General features: G+C 40.4%; 3 protein-coding genes and 1 long non-coding RNA gene across 8 annotated transcripts in view; 1 reads left to right on the top strand and 3 right to left on the bottom strand.

Annotated features, from left to right (window-relative positions):
* The window catches only part of LOC145453226 (uncharacterized), a 555,138-nt gene that overhangs the window by 129,177 nt on the left and 406,765 nt on the right, over positions 1-19,196 (bottom strand). The gene's annotated exons all lie outside the window — the stretch shown is intronic.
* LOC145453237 (uncharacterized) overlaps positions 1-19,196 on the top strand; it is a 348,886-nt gene that overhangs the window by 86,831 nt on the left and 242,859 nt on the right. For 2 of the 5 annotated variants that reach the window (XM_080331222.1, XM_080331220.1), the window contains exon 2: positions 11,437-11,753. The exons of 2 other annotated variants lie outside the window; for them this stretch is intronic. In XM_080331222.1, coding sequence (XP_080187348.1) covers positions 11,478-11,753 — 276 coding nt within the window. In that variant the 5' untranslated portion in view covers positions 11,437-11,477. Of the gene's footprint in view, positions 1-3,443; positions 3,680-11,436; positions 11,754-19,196 lie in introns of those variants that run through there. One more of the 5 variants, XM_080331221.1, reaches the window with a different exon arrangement.
* LOC145453228 (uncharacterized) overlaps positions 1-19,196 on the bottom strand; it is a 378,716-nt gene that overhangs the window by 245,718 nt on the left and 113,802 nt on the right. The window lies entirely within an intron of this gene.
* Positions 12,641-18,316, bottom strand: LOC145453266 (uncharacterized). The gene is made up of 4 exons (XR_013919677.1): positions 17,713-18,316; positions 15,764-15,841; positions 15,477-15,583; positions 12,641-14,102 (listed from the first exon to the last, which is right to left on the bottom strand). It is a non-coding gene; the product is annotated as an uncharacterized LOC145453266 (long non-coding RNA).

The raw sequence follows: 19,196 nt of genomic DNA, 5'->3' as shown, positions 1-19,196 counted from the left end.
TGTGACGGACCCCGGGGACCCCCCCGGGTTTTAGTTGGAATTTAACTAAATTATCGTGTAACCGACATCTGTCTTGTGCAAATATCAACTCAAGTATTGTGATAAACAGCAACAAAATGACCATACTTGGAAATAATACCAGGCCAATATGTAGTAATATGGGTAGACTTTGATTATTTCGAAGGGACTTCTGCAGCTGAATTTCATATTTCTTAAAATATGTGGCTGTGTCTTGAAATTTCACGCCTTCAATTTGATATGAACTAGTGCCGGAAATCCATTTCCAAAAAGGCGGCGAATGAATATTAACTCGTGACGCTTCCGACGAAACCTTCAAGCACGATCGCAACACATAGCACCAAAATTGAGAAACATATTTTCAATGAAATTATCGCGTCCAGACTATTGTCATTTCTAGATAGCAGCTCATCTTCAAGATATTCTGGAATAGCAATTATGCATATCGCAGGAGAAAATGGATTTCGCGATGAGGTTTTAATTCCTTTTTTTGAGACAGACTAGAAAAAACTAGCGTGAACTAGCTTGAACAAATCTCAAAACACGTCTTTAAACAGGAATATGTTTGTATCAGCAGGCTATTGGCAAATTGGCAATTGCAATGACTTTACACAGTGGGATATTTCACCTCATACGGCCATTCTGTTGATGTGCTTACTGAAGAATTAGCAGTTTTGAAGCGAAACTGCTTCGTGATTTCCCTAATTTAAAATAGTAACCAATTTATTATCAGTCATTTTTCAAATTTAGAGGTTTCGCGGACCCCCTGAAAATGCTTCGCGGACCTCCAGGGGTCCGCGGCCCCCGGTTGAGAGCCCCTGGCCTAGAGCTTTAGTCCACGCAATAATAATAATGAGTATATTTTATGGTCTAAATCGCAAGGAGCTTTACGCGGGCCAGAATTGCTTCGGACCGCACAATGCCCCGGTCTGCGGTAGAGTGAGACATACCAATATGCAATATTTAACTTGTTTTAGGGTTGTAACCAAGTCACAAGGCTCCGAGTCACAAGTCAATCTCACTTTGATTGTTTTAACTCGAGTTAAGTTTAGTTATTTTTAATTCACCACCGAGTCAAGTCCAAGTCAACGAGCAGAGGGTCAAGTCCGAGTCATGGTATTATGACTGGAGTCCAAGTCCAAGTCATTGTGTTGACTGCTCAGTTTCCAGGTACATTTTGTTAAACCCACTTTTTATAGCTCTGTTCGGTGATATCAAATGGCTTTCATTTGTAATACACTAATTTTCCTCACTTTTAACAGTTTCTGGTCGCATTTTCAAGTACCAGTACCAAAAAACGAAATCCCAATAGTGTGGTTAATTCACTATTTCTCGAAATTACAATGGAATGTCGGCCTCGGCCGTCTGAGTCTCGAGTCATATGCAATGACTCGAGTCCAAGTCGAGTCAACACAAAAATTGACTCGAGTCGAGTCATTTCCGTATTTTGAGAAAATGACTCGAGTCAAGTCGAGTCATCGGAAAATCGCGACTCGAATCATTACAACCCTGGCCTGTTTACTATAGTTGATTTTTTCACTATGTCTCAGTTTCAATGGGTTTACTGATAACGAAATATCCACAAACAGAACAAAATAAAATTAGTGAATTTCGCATAGAAAAGCATTAATTGTGATTTCTATATTGGATATAGCCGTTATATCGAATTTGTAGTGAAAAGATATCAAACTAGAAATGGAGTAACTCTGCTATGATATGGAACGTACATCATAAAGAAAGAAACAAACAAACAACACGAAAACACCACACATATTGTTAATGCGTGATGGAATGTATCAATTTATAATCAGGTTTAACCTATTCAGCTAAATGGCGAAACTCGTGTGCAATCATTATAGAGCCGCAATTTGTCAATCCTGTTCTAATATAAAAAAAACCTTGAGCTGAGACAGAAATAGCTAGCTAGTTAGCTTATAAAGGGATTTGTGACATACAAGTCAAATCCCGCTATTCTGGTGCATATTACAACAGCATTTACAAATTCGTTGAGGTCTTGACTATCGTCACCTGAATCCAAAAATATTCTAACTTATGTCGTCGTTAGCGCCACTGTTTTGTCGGATCGCGTATTTTGTCAATTCCATTGTTCGCGAAAAAAGGTGTTGCGACTTGCCACAATAAAACCCCTATATAATCCGTATATTATCTAGATACGTTCGATAATAAGTGAATATTCAAGTGAAAAGCTAGGGCACGACGTAAAATTTTGGAATCAGTTGACTGGACCGGCCAGCGAGCGATTTGAAGGCTTGAATCCAGCCCGCGACGCAACTTAAGTTTGTCACCCCTGGTCCATACAGAGGGTGAATGGTCATGATAGTGAAAAACTAGAGGCATATCTCAAAACCAGGGTCTCGAAATTAGCCAATAACTATAAAAATAAGAAGACAAACTAAAATTTCGTAACGTAGTGTGATTACGGGTTTTCGCTTGAGAAGACACATCCATCAGCTCTACCGGCAATATGATCACGTGGGTTGAGAGAGGATCACTAATTTATAGTAATATATGCAGCAGAGACAGTAAGGAGCTGATGTTCACCTGGCGAAAAATATCACAACATAGTTAATTACTACGAGTGCATATTCAAAGACCAGGTGTGCGGATAAATCCTAATAAACGTCTAAACGAGTCTGATGCACTGTAAATGAGCTTTGTCACGGTGCCGTACAAGCTCAGAAAAACTCAAACCGAAATAATGATATTTCCGTAGTTGATGAGATTCTATGGAATCATGATGTTTTGTTATCTACAGTCATTTTTCACTATGGCGATTGTCTTTGTTATGATTACTCCTTGGACTCCGACTTATATGTAAACCCACGTTTCTTCTACCACGCAATGCAGCATATCGGTGTCAAAATCGCAAAAATATCCCAAATTTCACACGTGAATATGGCTGCTGATAACTGTGGCGCTCTGCTCCCTCCATCCTATATATCCGCCATGGAGCAACAATACTTCATCACGTGACTTATGTTCGCCCTTGACATGCCCAGTATATTTATTTCATTCCGAAAACATTCAATATGTTGCTAAAAGGATACCTTCATCTCGATCCGGAAGTCGTGACGAACAATCTATCACGGCTTGTAGCAATCGATAATATTAAAAGGAGAATTATCTCTGACTTCGTTATTCTCTGTTTCTTTGTAGAAAACTGTGAAGCATCAAAAAAATATTTTGTGATTGTATTTTCATTAATAACAATCCCATGCCAACTTGCTCTCAAATCACTAGTGACTGATGTAATACCGTTTATTCAATGTGACTTCGAAGGATGTTCAACGTGACTTCGTTATGATACTAATTTCTCGGTCACGTAAAACGGCACAGAGCTGCTATTTATGGCGTGCATGATGTAAACTAATGCATTCAAATTCTATCGCGCAATTGCCATTAATTATAGGCCTACATCAACTGATGTGAGAGTTGATGTCATTCGGCAATGGAAGTTTGATGGGCAATACAAGTATGATATATCGAGATTGCTGAGTCGAAGGATGGTACGACCATGATAGCAATTTGTCAAACCTACTTCAAATTGAGTTAAGATCAGATTTATAGCAGCTGTTGCAGCTTTGGTAAAATCGATGTTGCTGTTCCGACTTCTGCCTGCGCCGGATCGTGACATCCTCAGGTAAAAAGCTATAGCACAGGGCAACCCCTCAATTGGAGAACAGCGTTTCCAATGCGGACCTTTTCAGTGTTAAATCAGAACCTTGTCAGTCTCAGTTGTGACTTTCCGAAATTCCAATCTAAACGCCAAAGAATGCCAATCCTCCCAATGGCTGTGAATGTCAGTATAGGCTACAATAAATATACGCTACTTCGCTAATTGCTCCTGCTAATACCACATTACGAGAATTGTACATAATAATACCGCAGTGCAGTTGTATGACTGTAAATTGTTTCATGAGAGACAGAATTTCATGCGAATTTTAAACTTTGATAACCAAACCTTTTCTAAAAAATATTTGATTATCACAAATATAGTACATGGTACATGGCTGCCTATAAGCGATCTCAATTGGTGAATACTGGGGCGTTCATCTTACCAAAAAAACGGAATACTTTAACCAAAAAATCCAAATTGTGACATTTGTTTTACCTGAAAAAAACTTAATTTTTGCTAAATTTTGACCTCACGTATGCAAATTAGGTGTTTGTTTTTGACTTAAAAACTGACAAACTGTTACATGAAAAAACTTTCTTTTAACGAAATCTGGCCAGATGATGAATTCCAGTAGATACATCACGCATTCTCGGATAGAAAGTGTCTGTCGTTACTAAGTTGCTTGCCAAGAATGGAGGAAGAACGTTCAACAGCAGCAGTTGTTGGCTGGCAATACTGAAGTCGCACAAGTAGGGCTGGGCAAAATGATTCGAGTACTCGAATCTGAATCGAGTAGTAATTTTAATGATTCGAGTCGAGTAGTAAAAGACGATTTTTTCGAGTACTGAAATTATACGGTCCTCGCAACTGAAAGTTAATTTACTGACGAGAATTATAGTCTTGATACTATTTTCCACCGAGGAAGCCGTGAAACCTTGATTGGCCGTGTTTGAGCATACCAGGCACAGTTTGAAGCTACGAACGTTACTGGAAATAACACATTTCCGAAGTCATTATCATCCAAATAAATTGTTAAGAAGTGCAATGAAATCGGTACGGTCGAAAAAATACCAAAGTACCTTTAATGTGATGGATAACAGGCATTACGTTCTTTGTGGTGGCATAAAAGGTTCATATTTGGACTTCGACATAGTACATCCTGTTGTGACGTCATAATGAGTGATACTCGATTACTCGACTCGACTCGAAGCATATTACGTGATTCAGAATCGAATCACTCAGGTACTCGATTTTGCCCAGCCCTACGCACAAGCCATTTGTGGTACAGAACTTCAGAATAGACTCTTTGGGGTACAGAACTTTAATATACATTTTAATAATATATTCATAATGAAAATATATTAAAACCCGAAGCTTTTCGAGCTGACACTTTTCAAGGGCAATCGTCAGCAAATGAAGAATTTCAAAAACATGCATCTAGCTACATTGCATACAACCAATTATGACGTCATAGAAACAAACAACATGAAATACAGGCAAACCGCGAGCGCAGCTAGTGGCCAATTTTCAGATTCACTAAAAATTCCTTCTGCTGACACAAGCGCGGTCGGTGGATTTTAATATAAGTCGATTCCAGTGCAGACAGATGGAAATTAGTGCGGCCTCTGCCTAATATAGAAAATCTTTCATCGCAATAGTTTTTAGCGCAAGTTGCATTCTCAGCCAAATGCTTGCCGATGGCAGAGTTCATAGCCATGGCCTGATTACGTTCTAGTAATCGCAGATCAGTTACGGCTGCGTCTTCGCGAGAGTCCAGTGTGCGTGATCTAATAACGCTCGGAACATGTTGTTTGATGCGTTCCTGCAAGCGCTGAGTTGTTCTTCCCACGTACCGACAATCACAGTGGCACTTGAAATCATAGACTATATTGCTTTGTTGAGAAGCAGGAAGAACATCTTTGCGCGTTGCGGGAAGCAATTGTTTGGTGGTAAACACAACATTAGTTTTTACGTTATCGTAACAACGATTTACAGCAGAAATCAATTGCTTTTCAAACCGGGAAGAGATGGGGCCCAGCCACGGTAAATGTATATATACATTTTCCTCAGACCGTGTGTTCGTGTTTTGTGATTTGTTGGGATTGAAATTCCTGAGTTTTCTGTCAACAGAACTCTTGATGATGTGTTCGGGGTACCCGTTATCCATTAGAATTTTGCGGATATATTCTAGCTCGGCGTTTAATTTTTCCTCCGAACAAATCATCAAGGCTCTGTGCACCAACGTACCAATCAAATTTAGTTTACGGCGATTCGGGCTAAAAGAATTCCAGCGTATATAATGCCCTGTAAACGTTGGCTTCCGGTAAATCGAAGTGACAAAGCTAATACCCCGTTTTTCCACTAGAACGTCTAAGAATGGTAACGAGTTAGCACGCTCTTTTTCAAATGTGAATTTTAAAGACGAGTGTAGAGAATTCAAGTTATTAAAAAAGTCATCGAACTCCGTCTCATTTTGATAGATAACGAAAGTGTCGTCGACATAGCGACGGTACATGAATGGAGGCTTGGTTTCATCTGCCGCGAAAAGTCTGTTTTCATGGAATCCCACAAATATATTGGCTAAAATCGGGCCAAGAGGGCTACCCATAGCTACACCGTCGGTTTGCATGTAGATGGTATCGTTAAAACTAAACTCAACAGAGCAAGTAGCCGTATTAAGAAGTTCAACGAACACTTTACGCGAGAAGGAAGGTGGTGCTAAATCACCACCACCATATAGCGCGTCCGCACAGATATCAATGGTCTCCTTCAGCGGCACGTTCGTGAAGAGGCTAACGATATCATATGAACCGAGAAACATATTCGAGTTTGGAAGGTCGGTTGTTTTCATCTCGTGCGCGAATGTAAACGAATCAGCGACGCAATGCGAATCATACATGGAACGCACTGGCTCCAAAATACCGATAAGCCACTTCGCGAGCTTGTGCTGCGCCGATCCAATCATAGAAAGAATTGGTCGAACGGGCACATTGGTTTTATGAGTTTTCGGCAGTCCGTACATACGTGGCCTCTGTGCCCCAACCGGTCTGATTGAGGCGTAGACTTCAGGTGTTATGGAGCCGTTTTTCTTGAGGCTGAATAGTCGGCGTTGTATCCGTCTTTCGATCTTCGCGGTGTTATCGAATTCAGCAGCGGGACCAAGTGTCTTGAATTTTGATTCGTCACCCAAGATTGCTTCCATTTTGAGTATGTAATCCCGTTTGTTCAGGATAACGACCCCAGAGCCCTTATCCGGTTTGCTAATGTGAATGTCTGGATTTTGTCGCAATGCTTTTATTGCACGAAAACATTCCTTCGTCATTAAAAAATTTGCCGAATCAATAGGATATCCACAATAGGCATGTGCCAAATCACTCAATCTTGCTTTGAGGGCAGGCAAATTATCAGCGGAGTTCGCTTTGCGATGATGTAGTTGAGCCATTAACACTTCAAATTCTGCGAATACCTCTTCACTTTTTATGGTAGTAGGTGGTAAACAAAAGTTGAGACCATGAGACAGTACAAACTCTTCAGTGGACGTGAGCTTGTAGTCCGATAAGTTAACAATATTTTTCCCGTCAGGACTAGCATTATTACCAAAGCGTTGGGTAATAAGACGGCTCAAGTTCCGTTCATTCTTAGCCAAATTCTCTTTTTCCTTTATGGTATCTATAGATGCCAGGTACCGGGTGAACCGAAGCAAATCAAAGAATGATAAAAATCCACGAATTTCATTCTGTAGTGACCGACATATACGATGTAAGGTAGCAAGCAACTTGTTGTTCTTGTCGATTTCATCATATATAAATGCACGCTCAATATTTGGGGTGAGGCGTGCTCGAGACCTCTCTATCCAACCTTTGATAAACTTCGGTAACGTCTTTTTGGCGATGCAAGCCTTCAAAAAGGCTGTTGTAGATGAAGCAGTTCTCAATCTTCCCCGACTCTTTATCAGCGTATTGATGGTATTTAGCTGCTGCTTGTTGTACCGTTTTCGGAAGTATTTGAAGAGACTCTTTGGGGTACAGAACTTTAATATACATTTTAATAATATATTCATAATGAAAATATATTAAAACCCGAAGCTTTTCGAGCTGACACTTTTCAAGGGCAATCGTCAGCAAATGAAGAATTTCAAAAACATGCATCTAGCTACATTGCATACAACCAATTATGACGTCATAGAAACAAACAACATGAAATACAAGCAAACCGCGAGCGCAGCTAGTGGCCAATTTTCAGATTCACTAAAAATTCCTTCTGCTGACACAAGCGCGGTCGGTGGATTTTAATATAAGTCGATTCCAGTGCAGACAGATGGAAATTAGAGCGGCCTCTGCCTAATATAGAAAATCTTTCATCGCAATAGTTTTTAGCGCAAGTTGCATTCTCAGCCAAATGCTTGCCGATGGCAGAGTTCATAGCCATGGCCTGATTACGTTCTAGTAATCGCAGATCAGTTACGGCTGCGTCTTCGCGAGAGTCCAGTGTGCGTGATCTAATAACGCTCGGAACATGTTGTTTGATGCGTTCCTGCAAGCGCTGAGTTGTTCTTCCCACGTACCGACAATCACAGTGGCACTTGAAATCATAGACTATATTGCTTTGTTGAGAAGCAGGAAGAACATCTTTGCGCGTTGCGGGAAGCAATTGTTTGGTGGTAAACACAACATTAGTTTTTACGTTATCGTAACAACGATTTACAGCAGAAATCAATTGCTTTTCAAACCGGGAAGAGATGGGGCCCAGCTACGGTAAATGTATATATACATTTTCCTCAGACCGTGTGTTCGTGTTTTGTGATTTGTTGGGATTGAAATTCCTGAGTTTTCTGTCAACAGAACTCTTGATGATGTGTTCGGGGTACCCGTTATCCATTAGAATTTTGCGGATATATTCTAGCTCCGCGTTTAATTTTTCCTCCGAACAAATCATCAAGGCTCTGTGCACCAACGTACCAATCAAATTTAGTTTACGGCGATTCGGGCTAAAAGAATTCCAGCGTATATAATGCCCTGTAAACGTTGGCTTCCGGTAAATCGAAGTGACAAAGCTAATACCCCGTTTTTCCACTAGAACGTCTAAGAATGGTAACGAGTTAGCACGCTCTTTTTCAAATGTGAATTTTAAAGACGAGTGTAGAGAATTCAAGTTATCAAAAAAGTCATCGAACTCCGTCTCATTTTGACAGATAACGAAAGTGTCGTCGACATAGCGACGGTACATGAATGGAGGCTTGGTTTCATCTGCCGCGAAAAGTCTGTTTTCATGGAATCCCACAAATATATTGGCTAAAATCGGGCCAAGAGGGCTACCCATAGCTACACCGTCGGTTTGCATGTAGATGGTATCGTTAAAACTAAACTCAACAGAGCAAGTAGCCGTATTAAGAAGATCAACGAACACTTTACGCGAGAAGGAAGGTGGTGCTAAATCACCACCACCATATAGCGCGTCCGCACACATATCAATGGTCTCCTTCAGCGGCACGTTCGTGAAGAGGCTAACGATATCATATGAACCGAGAAACATATTCGAGTTTGGAAGAATACCGCGGAACAATAACTTCATCTTGTTAATTTATTCGCTAAAAGCTTTTCGAATGACCCTCATCAGTAGCGAACGACAGTGATGATCAAATTCGAAATGTAAGAACTATTTTGTGTCTATGACGTAATAATAACAAAAACAAACAACTACCATATCTTGCATGTCTACTAGTTGTTTGTTTTGTTATTATTACGTCATAGACACAAAATAGTTCTTACATTTCGAATTTAATCCACCCTATGACCAGGCCGTGTTATTTTTGGCATTTCAGGAGCCAGATGCCAAAACTGCCAAAAATAAAAATTTGAAAATGACAAAAATAAGCAATTTTTGGCATATGCCAAAAATAACACGGCCTGCCAAATAGTGTATTTCGTTCATGGTGTTGTGTTAACAGGACCGCGTTACAAGCGAGAAGAGCGTTTGTGAAAGGCAGGTTTCTTAATCAGGGTCCAGCCCACCAATTAGGGGTGAAAGCATGGTGTACTAAATGGTGTGGGCACAGCGAGATTGAACGGCTGACTGCATTTGGTTTACGTCATACTTTCCATTTGTCCAAAGGCAATTTTACGACCATTTGTGACCGGCTTGACGAGCGCTAAATTCGATAAAACGGGAATCAATGAGAAGCTGCCGCAGTAGGCCTACTGATTATTAAAATATAAATTGTATTCTGCTGATGGAACTGGAACCCCCAAAATCAACCACGATTTTTGCATTGTGATCGGGTTGAACATTGTGACGCAACAAACTGTCTGGCTATTTCTGAGCTGCATAGTCTCGTTTTGCCAGACAGTCTTGTTGCGTTGCGTTCGTAAACAAGCTAACCTTCCCAGGACTCTTCCATGCGAGTTGGTAATATTAGAGCCACCTGAAGTGACAAAAGGCCTTTCGAAAATATATCGGTAGACTGAAGGAGAAATGATAGTCGGAAAACTCCTGGAAAAGGATCGGGAAGAAAATTCTTTCCGCGATGAGATCGATGGGCCGATGGCACTGGCGAAGTGATCTCTTTTCGTGATGCATGGAAGCCGGTTCGGCCCTACAAAGATTTTGAAGCTCTGAAAACCTTTTGTGGGTGACTGGCAACATTCCCTCCCTCAACGGATACTGTTGAAGCCGATATTTCCCTGATTCGCTGGGCGAGAAATGAATTCAGGAGAAACTTAGCTCACCTGAGTTTGGAAGCACTGTTACAGTGCAAACGATTTAAGTCTATTCAACAGCTGTAACAATCAGCTGCTGAGCGTTTTGGTTAGGCTTTTCTTTCTTTTTTTTTGCTTATTGGCACCGATTCTGAGGGATACTGCACATTTTGTGGTTTCGTTTGATATTATTAACCTATGAAATCGTTAGGTTTTTCTTATTATTAATGTTTGTTGGCACTGATTATACGTGGATGCTGCACATTTTGTGGTTTCTTTTGACAAACAAGCCCAAATAAAGCGTTTTTGTGACTAATTCGAGGCTGAAACTATCTATTTAGAGGACGATGCCAAAACTGCCAAAAATAAAAATCGAAAAATGCCAAAAATAAGTTATTTTTGGCAGTTTTGGCATATGCCAAAAATAACACGGCCTGCCTATGACTGACGTTCGCTACTGATGAGGGTCAGTCGAAAAGCTTTTAGCGAATAAATTAACAATACTGAAGTTGTGCGTGCACTGCTGGTGACCCCCCCGTGTTGTTTCATTCTGACAATGTTGTCTACATCACAATTTCTCATCAAGCGCATCTTGATATCAGAACCATCTAATGACCAAGCAGTCTTGCTTCGGTTAGGATATTGAGGTACGCTGATCATAACACCATGTCAACCTATTTGTTTCATTTGACCGTTTTTGAGATGAGCTAACAAAGGACCGTCTACAACGGTAGGCCTATATAGTAGGCTACAAGCTGTAAAATGTCAAATGATAAGTTCACCGACAGTGCAATCATCTATGATACAAACGAAATGCAAGGGTTACCGAAACTTCGACTTTGTAAACAATTTTAACAATTTTTTGACCTAAAGCTACAATTTTGACAAAATTGTGACTTATTTAAACTTGTCAAAAAACCGCCCTAGTGATTATAGGTATCGACATAAAGTAAAAAACTTGTGAATGTCTTCTGTGAACGCGAACATATGCATACGAATATTATCGCTGCAACAATGAATCGAATTAAAATTGAGTATGTAGCTATTGTTCCGTTGGCTTCATTGTTTAAAATATGTTTCGAACAGAGTATCCCAATAACTTGAACCACTTGAAAAGCAACACGATCATGCACCAAGAAAAGAAATCTACAGAAACCAATGCACCACCTCCATATCAGAACGATGCTACGCGGGCGGTGATGAAGCCACAACCAATACCTGGAATAGCTACATCTCACGCACAAACTCATTATCCACCTCCGCACACCGCGACTCTACAACAGCCCGACTTTCAGCCAGCACCTACCACGGAATCGCATTATATACACCACGCCAACCAATATCCGCTTACCCCTGTGCAGAATCAGCCGGTAGTTCGCTGGTACCAGCAAGAGAATATCAGAGTGAGTAATGGTTCGGATTTCTGGCGATAAGTTGAGCCGGAAATGCTTCTATTGAATCAAAATTTACTTGCACTGCCAGGGATTAAAATATGTGTCACGTTAAATATAATATTTATGCAGGCAACTTTGCGTTGGACTAACTTTGCTGATTTGAAATGATCTCAAAAACTGTTGAGTTGGATATTCCTAAGCCTAAAACGGATGGCTATCATTTCACATGGAGAGGGTACGCCTAACCGCGTCTTTCGGCTTTTAGCCGTGGGCGTCGGCGAAAGTACCCGATGCAGCCCGTAATCGTGATTGTACCAGATTATTACTTTCCATCATTCTCGTTATATTTATCATGCTTTAATCGTGCGAACAGCCACATCAGATGTAAAAGAAAGACACATGTGGCTCGCGAGCCGCCGTGGGTCGCCGACCTATGGCCTAAAAGCATTCCCTCGCCATTTGATCCGCGAAAGCAATGGAGCTGGCCACGCCACCAGTAGGACGATACTCCATCATAATAAATAATATGGCCTGGTGTAAATTTACACCATTTCCATTATTGACCACTGTAGTCGAAACAACATGCCCCAGCAAACACATGACGGCGAGCGGATATCCGTTGGATAAGTTGTCATTTGACACAGAGTCATCCTACCGCTATCCGGTTGCACCGAGCGTGTCGACTCCTGGTGGTATCCAGTGGGTGACCACTGACCATCCATCAAGTCATTTCTATGTCACTTCCTGGCCACTGTAGGGACAAAGTCCGGTTGGGACTGATATCCATAGACTATCCACTGGTCAACCCTCTGAACACTAGCTAGCTATAGCTAGCTCCTGGACCTGCATATTTCCTTACCACAGGTTAGGCGACGCACAAATACACTTACACAAGATTGATTTTCAGGCAAAAAGCTTATATTATCAAATTGTCAACAATAAAAACTAAGCAGCAACGAGTAAAATTAACAACGGCTGTAAATCACCGTCAAAATCAATCACTCACTCACTCAAGTTCAAGACATACAATAAAGCAACAGGTGGACTCAAAAATATCACAAGCAGTCGATCAATTAATTAATCAGGCTAAAAATAGGATGACTATGAAGTATGTACACTGGGAGGATTACAGAATACCACACATACACAACTTATCAGAAATACCAGAGGTTGGCAAGTTTTGAAAATCATTATAGGTAATAATCAAAACTGCAGCAAAGTAAAGCACAGCATTGAGTCGAAGCAACAATTGTCAATCAATCAAGGTAAAGAAGCATGCACACTGGAAGGATTACAGAATACGACACACGGACAAGTGTTGAAAAATTATGATAGGTCGAAGCAATTACCTAGAATTCTGCCTATGAGAATAAAACAAGACACTGCATTACACATGCACATACACAAATGTATCAGAAAAACAGAGGTTGGAAAGTTTTGAAAATCATTATGCAACAAGACATAGCGATACATTCAAAATTGCAGTGCAGTAAAAAAAGCACAGCATAGAGTCGAAGCAACAACTGTCAAATCAAGTTGCAAAATTACGTTCACTATATGATAATACCAAAATTCAAAGTGGCAGGTTGAAGTTCTTCAATGACAGTAAAAAGACATGCACACTAGGGAAATACCTGACGTTGATATTTAAGAATTAAGATGGCAAGTTTTGAAGGTGAAGAGGTAATACGAATAGAGATACAAAAAAAATAGGATGTTTTATTCTGGTCAATTGCTCATTACGACATATTCTATGTGCAGATCTGTCACACATTGAGCAAGGTGCAGTATAACAAACAAAGCACTTCTTTCGCCTACTTGTACTGCATGTTTTTTTACTACTTCTACTTAGGTTTTTCAGACATAACCAGTTAGATAGCCCCTATAATGTAGTAAATAGTGAATGCAATTTAGAAATCGCACTATAATTGGAGTGCCATTATATATTTTTCGCGTACATCCTGCAATTTTGAAAGCGGCCTCTACCAACTGCAGTAACCTGCAAGTGTGCGACTCGTTCTACTATTGGAAAGTACTCAAGTAGTCACAATTTCAGATCCACCTTTACTTGAGCAGCAAGGATGACTCACTTTCACCCCTTTTCGATCGTATATACCGTGTCTAGAGCGGATGAAAATAATATTCAGCAGATTCAACTGTAACTTGTAAAAAATTCCACAACAAGCAATGCACACTTGCAATCAACAATCTCTCTAGCTGGAAATATCTTCAATCTTCATACAGGTTCAACTTGCAACGAGGTCAAAAGTTGGTATGAGGGAAATGACTTTATACTGCATCCTCTTCCTCGTCTGCGTAAGACTGAGACAGGATATGGACTTGTTCTGCATTCTTGTCCTAAAATAATTAGCAAGAAAATCATTACAAGCGAACATGAAACGATCCTTCAAAATGCTACGAACTCCGAACGACTTGCAAAATTCATTCAAACACTGACAAAGTACAGCATACCATGCATAAACGCACAAATCATGAATATCAAAATTTATGATCATTATAGAACAGTGGACACTAGGCGTGTTCAAAAAAAACTTCTTTCAAATTTGATTGGCTTAGCTGGCAAATCATTAGGTTACCTAAAATACCTTGCACAAAAAAATTTGACTCATTTCAATCCGCAGATGCTGAGGTCATCCAATTCGAAATTTCCATCATTTTTCAAATAATAGTATTTACGGTGGAAAATTTCACCACTCCAACATGATCAAAATGCCTAAGACGTACAGTCGTACACACGCAAATAATTGAATACGTAGCTTCGTAGGCGGCGACAAACTAATGCTTGAAACGCCCCAATAAATTGTAACCCGGGATTTCGACATGCATTTGTCGTGTTGCCAGACTAGGTTCCGACCCATTGTGCTGTATTCAAGTTGGGGAATTACTGATTAGATGGGACAGGCGAGGCCTACAATATTCGTATCGTAGGCCTCGGATGCGTGCTTTCTCGTTTGCTATCATCTGTAGGCTACTAATTCTTGTCTGGTTTATACACTCGCATTTCCTCGATGTCACTTGTCGGTGTTTGATTCGTTGATAATACTGCGCATTGTGCAGTGCACGGCGTTGAATTACGTTGTCAAATAGTGATGCAACACGAGGTTTTCTGTGGCGTAAATTCTGAATTTATTCGATTAGTTCGAACGGGAACCTTCTATTTTCCAAAACAATAAACTTCATTGCTGGACGGACTCGAGCTCAACCATATCGCAGATTGAATTTCAAACCATTTAGTGCATCCGCATGCACGCTATAATCGCTGGCATGAAATATCACGTGCGCCTGGTTACCAGCCTGAACTATCGAGTCTACAGCAGGACTGGCGCATGTGATAACATCGCTGGCCTAAACTATAGCGTCTGCTACAGGCATCATATGATTTGCCTGCTATCTCTACTTATTTGATTGTTATGTTTTACTGGCTTAAGAATGACAGCGTCAAATTGAATAAACCTGAATCTGCGCAATTGGCCACGAACAGACGCGAACGAACGTAATTGATTAGCGCTAATACTGAAACATCAGAAGATGCATGTACTTAACCGTAATTAATGATGCTAACTTGGTAAATTTGAAGAAATTTCAAACCCCTCCCTTGTTTCATCTGGTCACCCTATGTAGAAATAAAAGTCGGCGCCTATGAGTATGGTTACGCAATATAACCATTATCCCCCCTGTGCAATATATTTAGACAATCAATATTGCATCTACCTCGTATTGCTGATTTCTGTTTTTGGATGGTGCATGGCGCAACACAGATCTGACTTCAATCTCGTAGTCCTTTTCCGGAACAGTCGTAGGAATATTGCAACAAGCACCTAAACAGGAAGATTATAGTAAACAATTTATAGAGACGACAACTAGTTCAACCTACGATATATAATATCTTGTATAAACTCAGTGCACGCAGAGCTTTCTTCCCAGTTCTGCCCAACTTTATCAGTTGCCACTCTATTGGGAAACTCAGCGCTAATCAATTAAATATACCATATACTCACCATTTCCAGTAGGAAATTCCCAGCAGAATGAACATAGACGACTCTCTCTAGGAAGGGCTACTTGCTGAGACAACGTATCTGAACAGATAAATAAGTCAGTGGCACCTCAAAACGCAATAACGGGCATGGGTTGATTAAACGCAGTCAAATAATGGCAATCTTATAGCTGGCGAACAGAGCGCAAATTTTAATAAAACAGGTCTCAATATAAAGCTACTTTCGCACTGATTCAGAAAATATAAATTAAAATCTGGTCCGGGCACTAAAACCCCCCGAAAATTGCCTTTAAAATCCGAAATCGGCATTGTTTCTAACAAAGGTAGCGGCAGTAGACAATGACAAATCAAATCTCTAGAACTGATTGTGACATCATTGAGCGCCTTGGCAAAGTCGTGCTGAATATATATTTAAATAGGTTCCTTGTGGTACAGAATTTGAATATTGCAACGAACAACACATTCATATTCGCAATTTATTCACTATAAGCTTTTCAACTGACCCTCGTCGGTAGTGGCTGTCAGTATAATACGGAGATTGCAATTCGAAATACAAAGATGAAATAGGTAGTGTGACGTAAGAATGGTATAACAACAACAACGAGAGAACTCACAGAACGAGAGCGTTAAGCAAAAATGCAATTACTGCAATACAAATCGGCTACAATATATAGCCAGAGACGCAACACTAATGAAATACACGGAGAGAATAGAGTCGGTCCTTTTGCCGACAAAGAATCGGTTGCTCGAGTTTTATTATAGTCGACTCGAGAACCTTTAAATGGAACAGACTACGTCCACGAGCAAGAATTGAAAATCTGTTATCTTTATACGATTTTGCACACTCTGGATGCGTAAGAAGGTGCTGACCTATTGCAGAGTTACATGCCATGGTCTGGTCATAGTCGCGCAAGAAAGGGTTACTTGTCTGCGATTGACTGTTTGAAATAGCATTGACGTCAGGTTTTCTAATCTGCTTGGGCACATGTTGGTTGATTCTTTGTTGCAAACGAAGTGAAGTACGACCCACATACCGACTGTCGCAGTGGCACGTATAATTGTAAATAATACTACTATGTTTTGTGGCAGGTAGTACATCCTTCTGTGTTGCAGGAAAGAGAGATTTTGTGGTGAAAACAATCCTAGGTTGTACCCACATGAAACATTGACTAACAGACGACATGATGTGCTTCTCAAATCTACCAGAAACTTTACCAATCCATGGTAAATGTAAATATACTGGACATTTACTGGGTCCAATGAATGTATATTGCAATGAAATTCATGAACCGCTGTGCCGAATGGAACAAACTGTTTTGTATAGATCGGCCTGTTGCGTACCACGAAATACGATAGTAAATTCTACGATATATGTTTAGGCTTTTGTGCTATAATTTATATTTATCCAAATTTTTGAATGCGCGACGACGCATAAAATACACAAACTATTCACATTACGACTTATTCGCGCTACAGCGATTGATACGACGCGTCATACTCTGAGAATCACGGGGAACACGGCAAGCGACTTCGCCAAGGCGCCCAATGATGTCACAATCAGTACGAGACATTGAACGGTCATTGTCTACCGACGTTACCATTGATAGAAACAATACCGACTTTGGCCCGTCGAGGGCGATTTCCGGGGCGTTCCAGTGCCCGGACCAGATTTTAATTTCTCTTTTCGGAGTCAGTGCGAAAGCAGCTTTCGATTGAGATCCGTGTAATTAAATTGTTCGTTCTGGTCGCCAGCTCTAACATTAACGTTGAGTTATCAAATTGGACGTTTCTACAGTCATCATTGCATGAGCTGAGCATAAAAAATTTCAAATAATTCATAACTTACATACGGTACCCAGCTCAGCTCAGTTCAATATTTTTTTTACAAATGAAACGGTCATAACTGCAGATTTCTTGCTGTTTTGATACCACATGGAGGAATTAAGCTCTAACCTGCATTTGGTAAATTGGTGATGCACTGTCCGTAAAATCATGACATTACTGGCAGATTTCTTCCTTCACTTTTCTTCAAGATGCTGAGATTTCTTTTCGAATTGTTTCGTCTGAGCTTCAGCAAGATCAGTATCACTGGTATCAGTGGAACATGTTCGTTTTCTTCGAATCTTCTCGTGACCACCCGAATCAGACCTTGAATCGGAATCATATTTGGTAGATCTTCGTATCCGTCGTCTTTTCCCCGCTTCCGATGCCGAGCTATCCAAGTTAGTATTGCGATATAGTACTCAAACCATATATATATAGGGCTGTGTAGAATTGAATATCGGTACTTCAATAATACAATTTGGAAGCCAAGCATTAATATTATGATTGAAATACCAGCAATCACGATGTCTATCACACAATTTGGGTTACGGGTCTAATTCAAAAATTCTGATAGCTTGCGGTCAGTCAAATGTTACCTTCCAATCCATTTCCAGTCATAAATCACAAAACAGTAACTCTTACCTTATGTTCATCAAGAAATCAGGTTTGGTTACAATAAAAGGACGTACTATAACAGTATCAACTCAAAACCTACCTACACCTACCTACCGAACATCCGTCATAGCTCTTTAATACTATAGGGATTCAATAACCAAGCGCATTTTCGTTGTGCACATACGCCACTTCTGACTATAACCGTATCATTATCATTCACTGACTATACTGCTACAACCAATGGTTATGGTTAAGTAATCACCGAGCTAAGTGGCACACAGGAAATGTCGAAAATGTTTCTCGCCGCTGACAACAATTCACTTCACAGAATCACGGTTCAAACTTCCCAGGCGAAAATTTGAATCACGTGAACTGGGCTCGCTGCGCAATGCGCCACTGCGCATATCGATGAAAAAGGCTAATTATCTCATTCACTTCACGCATGGCGCGACGCACGAGGAAAGCTCGTCAATCGTTGAGTGGTATTCAGCGGGCTAACATCACTTAGCTAATAACATCGGTAAAACATTATGAGGTTCAAAAATTGTAATTGTAAAATTGTACAGTTTATTACATGCTCGAAATAAAAGTACGAAAGAGAATGTACCATTGTCGAAGTCGATAATAGAGTATATCATTATCTATTCAATATACCAGCATATAATCCCTGTAAATTATATGGCGATCAAGTCAGATTCACTGTGCGCAGTCGCCATTTCTGCCGACCCATTGAACGCATCCAAGTGAAAAACGCTAAACATCTCACGGCATGACGCACGCGAAAAGTTCGTAACATCTTTCGGAATTGCGAATGTACACCGCAGGAACAAACAGTAACACGACAGCTAAATTGGCACAGAAATGGCAAAGTTTAAAAGCTTGAAATGTGGGCCCGACAGTGAATATTGACCGTTCAATGCCAGCATGCATAATCCGGTTACGTGACGTCGCTATGAAGAATCACGTCCAGTGACGATTTTCCTTCAAATTCTATTGAA

The sequence above is a fragment of the Botryllus schlosseri genome, chromosome 13, assembly GCF_051294905.1.
Source record: "Botryllus schlosseri isolate E-star chromosome 13, Bs_hap1, whole genome shotgun sequence".
NCBI classification, from domain to species: Eukaryota; Metazoa; Chordata; class Ascidiacea; order Stolidobranchia; family Styelidae; genus Botryllus; species Botryllus schlosseri.
Note: the sequence above shows the minus strand (reverse complement) of the source record. Positions and strands in the feature narration are given on the sequence as shown.